The following is a 10,079-nucleotide window of genomic DNA, read 5'->3' as shown; positions in this document are numbered from 1 at the left end:
TATATATATATATATATATATATATATATATATATATATATATATATATATATATATATATATATATATATAGAAATAAGGTGTTAGATTGTGTATAAAAAAAAATTGTTGCGATTTTAGGTGAATCGTTGATGAAGATACCAGTATTTGCCGAAGCAATGAAAAAATGTGATGTAGTTTTAAAACCTCGAGGTTACGATATTGTGCATATTATATGTGACAAAGATCCAGAAATATTTGACAATATGATCAATTGTTTTTTGGGAATCGCAGCTATACAAGTAATTTTATTTGTATGGATATTATCTTTTATATTTTGTTTATTGTTTAAGCTTATTTTTTATAATTATTATGTAGATTGGTTTGGTCGATATTTTATACGCCGTTGGTGTGCAACCAAATTATATGATTGGACATTCCGTCGGTGAGCTGGGTTGTTCTTACGCGGATGGTTGCTTTACAGCTGAGGAAATGATTTTATGTGCTCTCTCTCGAGGTTTGGCTTCTGTAGAAAGTAAACTAATACATGGAACGATGGCTGCAATCGGTCTTGGTTACCAACAAGTAAGACATCTTTGTCCCAAAGACATCGACGTTGCTTGTCATAATGGTCCTGGAAGTTCTACCATAAGTGGACCTACCGAATCCGTAAATGCTTTTGTCAAACAATTAAAGGTAATGCTTATTTATTAATTAAATAGATAATAGATAATGAATAATATAAACTTTAAAGAATATCATTCATTAACAATTTTTGTTTGTAGAGTAAAGGAATATTTGCTAAAACCGTGCCAACTAATAATATTGCTTACCCCATAGTCGTTATATTGCCCCAGCTGGTCCAAAATTGTTGGAATACTTACAGAAAGTTATCTCTCGACCAAAAAAACTCAGTAAACGTTGGATAAGCACGTCTGTTCCAAAAAACGAATGGGATTTAATGAAAGCTCGTTTTTCCTCAGCGGAATATCATACGAATAATCTCCTTAATTCTGTTTTATTCGAAGAAGTATTAAAAATGATACCAAATAATGCTGTAACCATTGAAATTTCTCCTCACGGATTATTACAGGCAATTTTGAGATCATCATTGCACAGCGATATCATTAATTTATCATTAACAAAACGGAATCACACGGACAATACAACTTTCATTTTGTCCACGTTAGGAAAACTTTATAATTTAGGATATCCCATAACGCCAGGAAAGCTTTATCCAAAAATTTCATATCCCGTTTCTAGAGGAACCCCATCAATTTCTTCTCATTTCAAATGGGAACATAGTGCCGATTGGTTAGTATATATGTTTTTGTTAATATTAAATACTTACTTTAGTTCCTATTAAATATTAGGTCTACCGGAAAATTCTGTTCGTTCAAAACAAACATAAGTTCAATTTTTCGTCATAAGTGGTAAGGCCCCATTTCATAAAATGGAATATACAAATTGCCACCATGTTGGCAAGAGCTCAAAAGCAACCAAATTAATTAATTTTTTAAATCATGAACAATTTACCATTTTATTTTATTTTAAATACGGACAGTGCCTTCCGCGGTAGACCAAATACCCCAAACGCATCTTGCAAATAAATACATTCTTCCATTCATTTGATAGGTACGTGAGCTTATCTATGACTCTTACGAAGCAACGAATTGGAGAACGTTTGTTTACCTTGAATTTGAAATCAGACGAATACAAATTTTTACGAGATTTTCAAATTAAAGATGATGTGATCATATCCCCAGCTGTCTATTTGAAGCTAATTACGAATATGTACTCAAATTTAATATTAAATAAGACTGACAAATCTTTAACGCTCCGGAATATTGTTATTCGCAATAAATTACTAAAAGCACCTAGAAACGGCAAAATAAATTTTAGGGTTATGATATTTGGAGGTAAAAATTGCAGTTATATTATTTAGTTATAGAAGATTTCGTTAAAGAATATTTTCAAAAATAAAAATTATTTAAAATAATGTATATTCCTTAGGTACGGGAAAATTTGAAATAAGCACCAATGAAGAATTAATAGCTTCTGGAATAATAGGCTTAACAGAAACTCAGAGAAAAGATATTTCTGATATCATTTTACAAAAAGAAGAGAAAGAAATTTTATCTAAAGAAGATATTTACTCGAATCTTCTTTTACGTGGTTACAAGTATGGAGAATCTTACAATATTATCAGGAGACTTTCTAGATCATGTTCCAATGGTACACTCGAATGTAACAATGATTGGAGTTTATTATTAGAAGGATTAATTCAAGTACATATCATCAACATTGGGGGAAATAATAAAAATATTTTGATTCCTACTAAGATAGAAAAACTCATTATCGACGTGGAACAACTAAAGGAACAAATACAAAGTAACAACGGTAAAGTTGTCCTTCCAAGTGTATTAATTAATTATGCTTAATTATCTAAATATTCAAGACTTTTCTTTTTTTCTAGCATTACCAGTGAAGTTTGATAAAGTGATAAACACGATAGCTTGTCCAGGAATAACTATGACTGGGATCAATTTGATAGAAATAGTAGTCGACTACAGGGCTTGGGAAACAGTCGTGAATGAACTTAAATTTATTCAGAATATAAAGAAAACGGATATTGACGACATCATTTTAAAAGAAGGAGAAAAATTAAAAAAAACAGTTGTCGTTAAAAACCAAGAAAATTGTATCGATCAGCTAACGATCTGTTTACGAGATTCTAAATATGATAATGTGATATTTTTGGTTAACACTATTATCCAAAATGATGTATTTGAGATACTTGAAGCTATAAAACGAGAACCAGGGTATAATAAGAAACTTCAAATTTTCGATCTACAAGACTCAACAGCACCAAAATTCTCGCTTCAAAGTGAATTCTATAAATCGCAAATAAAATTAAATCTTCGTGAAAACGTATTGTTGCCCAACGGCGTATGGGGCACGTACAAATGGACCCAATTACCAATGAAATCGTCTAGTTACTCTTCGCGTTGGCAAGCGAAAATGGATTTATCAGGTTCATTAGAATGGATGGAAGAGTTACCATTGATTAAAGAAAAAAATGAAAGTGTCGTTAAAGTAAAGTATGCTTCATTCGACTTAAATATTTACGAGAACTGCTTAAAAAATAACCTCAGTTTAACATCACAGATATCTGTGACAGAATATTCAGGAACAAACGAACAAGGTCGTAGAGTAATGGGACTAGTTGATAGTTTCACCATAAGTAATGAAATTTTATCTCATCCAGATTTAACTTGGATTATTCCAGACACTTTGAGCTTCGAAGAAGCTGCAACAATTCCCCAAGCTTATTTTGCAGCATTCTGTATTTTGCATTTGGATAGGTATGGATCTGATCAAATAAAAACTGTATTAATACATTACGGTGCTAGCGACGTAGGACAAGCTCTTATCAATTTATCTTTATCGTATGACTTGGATGTTTATACTACTTACGAAACGGAAGAAGAAAAACGAATCATTGAATCGATGAAATCACGTTTACCACAATCTCATATTATTAATGTTAAAGAATATAGAATTTATATTAAGAAAATTACGAACAACGAAGGGTTAGATTTAGTAATTGCTAACTATTCTACCTTGAACGATATGGAATCTTGTTTGGAAATTGTTAAAGATAGAAAATATTCGGTAATGATTTACGATTCTAAAGAGATTTATTACAAACCGATACCACTAAATCAATTTTTGCGATTCATAAGTATGCACAGCTACTGCTTACAAAACCTTTTTAAGTTGCCACAAAAAAGGATAAGAAAAATAGCGGAATTAATGAGAAAAGCTCTGCAAGCGGGTACAATAAAACCAATTGTATCACGAAGAATTAATCTTCATGGAACAACGGAAGAAACAAACATAGAGGCTTGTCAACGTTATGGAAAAGTAATTGATTATTTATTAAGTTCGTTTGAAAAATGAACGAATAATGTTATGAATAATGTATTTTTTTGCAGGTCCTGGTAAATATAGAAGAAGAAAAAAATGTTTTCAATTTGATCCCTCAATATTATTTCAGTAATGACAAATGTTACTTCGTCGTTGAATGTTTCAATACTTTTGGTAAAATACTGATTGACTGGATGATTGAGCAAGGAGTTAACAAATTGTTCTTAGTTTCTAATAAGTCAATCCAAGATCGTGAAAAGTGGATCCTTAAATGGCGCGATAGTGGAGCAACGGTTGTTGTTCGCGACGAAGTTGATACAACGAGTTTCAACAATTTGCTTAAAGAAGCTGCTTCTCTTTCTGGAATCGAAGCTATTTTCGATTTGCAGAGAACGACGATGGATTCCTCTATTAGTTCACTGGAGTATTCCAAAATCACCAAAGTTCTCGATAAAGAAAGTAGAAACCTTTGTTTGACGAATGTCAAATTCTTCATTTTCTCCTCACTTGATTTTCAGCAAGATGATTTAAGAGATCCCATTGTAAAAAAATTATGCTATCAAAGAAAAGAATCTGGGCTTCATGGATTATTTATTCTACTACCTAATTTAATTCCAAATACACCTACGGACACTCGATCGAAGAATAATACATATTATATCAAAATGTCATCACTTTTACAACGACTAAGTGCTTTACTCAGCACAGATGCAACAGTAATAGCTGTTCACCATCAAACAAAAGATAATTGTGACGATATAATCGATCTGGAAACTATCGATGAGGTTATTCATTTTTTTATTAATATTATTATTATTTTCAGGTTATGCATTTGAAATTCATCCGTTTTGCAAATCAGACTAATTCAATGTAATCAAAAACGATGCTTATGATTTACTTATTTCATTTCTTTTTTATTTCCTTTAATAAAACATTTCTATAGCAAAAAAAACTTGATTTGCAAAATGGTGAATTTGAAGTGAATCAAAACCTGTATATATAAAAGTTTTATTATCTTATTTATGATTATGTTTAATATTACTTAGGATGATATAATCGAAGAGGATGAAAAACATCAAATGCGTCGGTTCGAGGAATATTTGTACAGTGCGGACTATATAGACGCATAAAAATTCTATGAGAATAATCGAATAATATTTGAAGTAATGTTTAGTATATATACACTTAACATTGCTTCAATTATTCTTCGATTATTTATATATATTAGGGTGGGTCAAAAAAATCAATTATTTTTTTTTACAAGTGCCACGGAAAAATGGGTTGCTAGACACCTTAAAACAATTCTCTCCAAATATGAGCCCGTAATTTTAATAGGAAGATCCTCCGCATCGCAGTTTTTTATTTTTTTCTTAGTGCAATAGAATAAAATTCATACCTCATCATTAATTGATTGTACAGAAAAATGTTCTGGAAGAATTTTGTAGGAAATTTAATGCTCTACAAAAAAGGTATCTTATATTTTTTCTGTAAACCTCACCATTTGAATGATATTGAAGATTGAAATTTGATGATTTTTAGACAAATTTCATTTTTGTTTATGAATTTTATAACTCGACAATAAATGACTATTAAAAAATGCGCAATACAAATTTTGTTAGGAAATTAACTGCTCTATAAAAATGGTGTTTTATGTTTTGGCGATTAAACTAAGCGTTCAAAAGATATTCATCATCAAACTTTCATGTGTACTGATTTCTGTCTCTGAATATCTTTTGAACGCTTAGTTTAATCGCCAAAACATAAAACACCATTTTTATAAAGCAGTTAATTTCCTAACAAAATTTGTATTGCGCATTTTTTAATAGTCATTTATTGTCGAGTTATAAAATTCATAAACAAAAATGAAATTTGTCTAAAAATCATCAAATTTCAATCTTCAATATCATTCAAATGGTGAGGTTTACAGAAAAAATATAAGATACCTTTTTTGTAGAGCATTAAATTTCCTACAAAATTCGTCATAAACATTTTTCTGTACAATTAATAAATAATGAGATATGAATTTTAATCTATTGAACTGAAAAAAAAATAAAAAACTGTGATGCGGAGGATCTTCCTATTAAAATTAAGAGCTCATATTGGGTGAGAATTCTTTTAAGGTGTCTAGGAACCCATTTTTCCGTGGCACTTGTAAAAAAAAATAATTGATTTTTTCTACCCACCCTAATATATATATTACATAAAAATATTAATTATTAAATTAGCATAAGTACCTTGTGTGTACAGGTAGACCTTCTATAACACGGCATCCTATAACACGATTTCCTTTAAAAAAAACCTTTGTACAACACTGCACTTCTACAGTCGCAGCAATTCTTGCCGTTTTAAAAATACAGTGCTGCGAAAAGTATTTCTAATCTCTTTTTGTAACCCCCATTTCTGTAATGGTTCTTGGCCTCATACAACACGGTTTCACACAACACGGCATTATCTAGGAACATATCTACCGTGTTATAGAAGGGTTATCTGTATATCATATTTATACCGTAAAATACGGTGGTGGGAATGTTAAGATAAAAATAACTTTAAATTATAAATAAAATTTACTTTACTAGAAATTATCTATAGATTGGTCGATAAGTTAAATATCAACTACTACCCAAATCGACTAGTAAGTAAAATAGGAACTTACTTTTTTAAAAGGATGGGAATGTACAAAGCCCATTTTTCGCGTAACTAAAATCATCAAATATCAAAGAATATAATATTTTGGAAGTGAAAACTTCTTAAGAATGTGTGTGATTTGAAAAAATGAAACGCGGTGATTATTATTATTCTTAACTGGCATTAGGAACTCGAAAGTTCATTGCCGCAAATACCAAATCCCGCCATTGTTCCCGTCCCTAAGCGCGATCCTTCCATTCACGGTCTTCGTATCCTATTTCTTTCAGGTCCCTTCTAATATTATCCTCCCATCTACGTCTCGGTCTATCTAGTGGTCTTTTCCCGTTTGGTATACCGACCAATATTTTGTGTACCGTTCGATCCTCCCCCATGCGTGCCGTGTGACCAGCCCATCTTAATCGGCGTGATTCTATGACGTTGATAATGTCCGGTTTGTTGTACAATCGATGTACTTCAACGTTATGGAGTTTTCTCCATTCTCCTGTTTCCTCATCGCGTTTTGCACCGAAGATTTTACGAAAAACTTTGTTTTCGAAAACCCTAAATATCTTTTCGTTCCGTAACGTAAGCGACCACGATTCACTATCATAAAGGACTACCGGCAGGATGATCGTTCTGTATATCCTGATTTTTAATCGCCTAGACAGCAACCGCGAGCTGAGTAATTTATTAACCGAATAAAAGCATGCATTGCCTAAATTGATTCTTTTCTTAAGCTCTTCGTTAATTTCGCTCGTCTGGTTTATGATCGATCCTAAATATCTAAAGTTGCGAGTGGTTGTTGTGACGAAAAAGATAGAAGGATACGTGCGATAAAGAAGTGTGATTAAGCGATAGAAATAAGTTGAATTTGAGAGAAATTAAACGAGCGATTTTGAGAATGAATAAGTGTGAAAGTGTGCAGTGAGTGACGATACGATACGAGCAGTTTAGCGTTTTAGTTTAATAGCGATACGTTGCGTGCGGTTTAGTGTTTAAGAGTTTATAAAAAACAGCGGAGGGAGTTTATCTTATTGTTGTGTGTGAATAGTTTTAAACGGATTGTAATTTATTAACTTGTTAAATAAAAGGTGTTTGTTTTCTGTACTTTTCAAGTGGTACCGGCTACGCGGGGAATTCAGATATCCTTAGCTGGATACATAATAAGTGTTTTCCCTACATATATATATCTATCTATCTATATCTATCTATATCTATCTATCTATCTATCTATCTATATCTATCTATCTATCTATATCTATCTATCTATCTATCTATATCTATCTATCTATATCTATCTATCTATCTATCTATATCTATCTATATCTATCTATCTATCTTCTATATATATATAAAAATCTCGTGTCACAGTTTTCGTTCCCATACTCCTCCGAAACGGCTTGACCGATTTTGATGAAATTTTTTGTGCTTATCCGGTATCTATGAGAATCGGCCGACATCTATTTTTCATCCCCCTAAATGTTAGGGGTAGTCCACCCCTAAACTTTTTTTTTCATTTTTTAGACAAAATTTGTAATTTCTATTTTTTTATGATACAACATACAAAAATACATACAATCCTCAATTTTCACCCTTCTACGATCAACCCTTATTTTTTAATAGCCATTTTAGTAATTTAATCATTTTTCCTCTCCGGTCGAAAACTGATCAATCGTCATTTATTTAGTTATTATTATCCCCGCCAGATGTCTATAGGTGTCACTTCTGACCCAGTAAACAGCACGGAGTAGGGATGAGAACGAAGCCGGTCTCCTTTCTTTCTCACTCCCTACACAGTTGTCGGCCATCATTATTGTTTATGCATCAAGTGTAGTAGTAACGTTGACAATTATTATTTTGCTATCTCAGTGTAACTCTCCTATTAACTTTTAATCATTCCTATTTTATCAATAATAATTAAATTATCAATTTTGAGTGTATTTTGCACGATTAGTTAATCAAGTGATTTTATAACCTCAAAAGTACTCAACACGTGACACGAGCTTCCAATAACAACGGATTTTGTGTTGTAAGTATACTTTTTTTTATTTATATCGAAAATGTTGTTGATCTTATAAAAATGTAATTTTAATTTAACTTTATTAAAAAAATGTAATTGAACAATTAAGATGATCATAGTTTCCAAAAAATCAATCATTATGAATCTTTATTTTGAAATGTCAATGGAAATATTGGTTGTATGAAAAAATTATAAGAGACAATGTTTTCATAAAATTTAATTTTTTACTTTTGTTTGAAAAATTTTTCCATAAAACTTATATTTTTGTTATAATTTCATAAATTAAAACTAATCATTTCAAAACTGCGGCAAAAATCCTGGCCCTAATTATACTTTTAACATTTTTCATCATTAAATAATTTCATTAATTCTATTTATGTATGTTTTGCTCGAAGGATTACTATGCGTATCGGTTGATGATTAGACGCGGTCAGGACAAAATCATTCTACGATTTCGTGAACTTTGCCAACAATTCATAGTAGACATGTACGTGAAGATAGGGAGCGAATGACTATGATACTTACGATTTAATCAACAGAAACTGCGTGCGGAAGAATACAATCACTTGCGTGGGACTATTGTAAACAACGCCGAAACCGCAGAAATTGGTAATTCAGTCATTCTACCATAATCGTACATAGGCAGTCCACGTTACATGCAAGAATATAAAAAGGAAGCTATGACTTTCGTGCTAAAATACGAACGGAAAAACATCGTACAATCCATAAAACTTACAGATTTATAATGTTTCTTTTAGTGTTATTATGATTAGTGATTATCATATTATTGCGATATGTAAATATATAATAGATTAATTGATGTTATTAAGTACAATGAATTAAAGAAATGGATGTTTGGTGTTTTGAAATTATGCTAGGTGCTAAGTTGGAAAAAAACGCATGTAATAAAACAAATTTCAATAAGATAAGATAAGCAGTTTCAGAATTATTAATAGACAAATAAATTGTGACACTGATTTTTATATATAGACTTTCATTTATTAATTAATATATAGAATAAAAAATTATATAATGAATTTTATTAATTAATAAATTATCTTTGTTTTATCAGTTTTACGTTCTTTCATTTAACGATTTTTAAATCGATCTGATTTTGAAAAAGTTTTCACCTCAAAAAAAGCCACAGCAACGCGTGGCCGGGGCACCCTAGTTTAATATATATGATTTAATATTATATATTAAATACTTAATATATATAATATTATGATTTAATGAATTATATATATATATATATATATATATATATATATATATATATATATTCTCGAATAATTAAATAATTAATCTCGAAAGATTAAAAATTAAAAATGAACTATGAACTCAATTTCTTAAAATTTTTCTTCGCATAAGTCTATTTTTTTTGAAACAAAATGGTTTAGTGCCTACTGATTTTTGTATTATGATTTATTAATATCAGATTTTTTTAACTTTGCAGATTATCTCTTAAACTTCTCGATATTGCTGAGTTGAAAACGTTAGAGGTTTCTAAAAATTTCCTTAAACT

General features: G+C 30.5%; 1 protein-coding gene and 1 long non-coding RNA gene across 2 annotated transcripts; both read left to right on the top strand.

Moving 5' to 3' along the window:
* Positions 1 to 864: 864 nt before the first annotated feature.
* Positions 865 to 5,039, top strand: LOC149032744 (fatty acid synthase-like). The gene is made up of 6 exons (XM_089172413.1): positions 865 to 1,293; positions 1,615 to 1,898; positions 1,993 to 2,379; positions 2,456 to 3,906; positions 3,978 to 4,694; positions 4,956 to 5,039. Exons 1-6 carry the CDS (start codon positions 941 to 943, stop codon positions 5,037 to 5,039), a joined length of 3,276 nt encoding a protein of 1,091 aa, XP_089028539.1. The 5' UTR covers positions 865 to 940.
* A 2,849-nt stretch (positions 5,040 to 7,888) lies between these two features.
* LOC149032743 (uncharacterized) lies at positions 7,889 to 9,625 on the top strand. The gene is made up of 2 exons (XR_016176377.1): positions 7,889 to 8,563; positions 8,950 to 9,625. It is a non-coding gene; the product is annotated as an uncharacterized LOC149032743 (long non-coding RNA).
* The last annotated feature ends 454 nt before the right edge of the window (positions 9,626 to 10,079 follow it).

This window comes from Polistes dominula, unplaced genomic scaffold, assembly GCF_049000335.1.
Source record: "Polistes dominula isolate Pdom_NZ unplaced genomic scaffold, Pdom_raw_medaka contig_73, whole genome shotgun sequence".
Lineage (NCBI taxonomy): Eukaryota > Metazoa > Arthropoda > Insecta > Hymenoptera > Vespidae > Polistes > Polistes dominula.
This window is presented reverse-complemented; position numbering and strand designations above follow the sequence as displayed.

Excerpts from the sequence above, each read along its gene's own strand:
- LOC149032744 (XM_089172413.1), top strand. The coding sequence starts at position 941 with ATGAAAGCTCGTTTTTCCTCAGCGGAATATCATACGAATAATCTCCTT. Across the intron at positions 1,294-1,614 it reads TGGGAACATAGTGCCGATTG|GTACGTGAGCTTATCTATGA; the intron begins GTTAGTATATAT and ends TTCATTTGATAG. Across the intron at positions 4,695-4,955 it reads ATCTGGAAACTATCGATGAG|GATGATATAATCGAAGAGGA; the intron begins GTTATTCATTTT and ends AATATTACTTAG.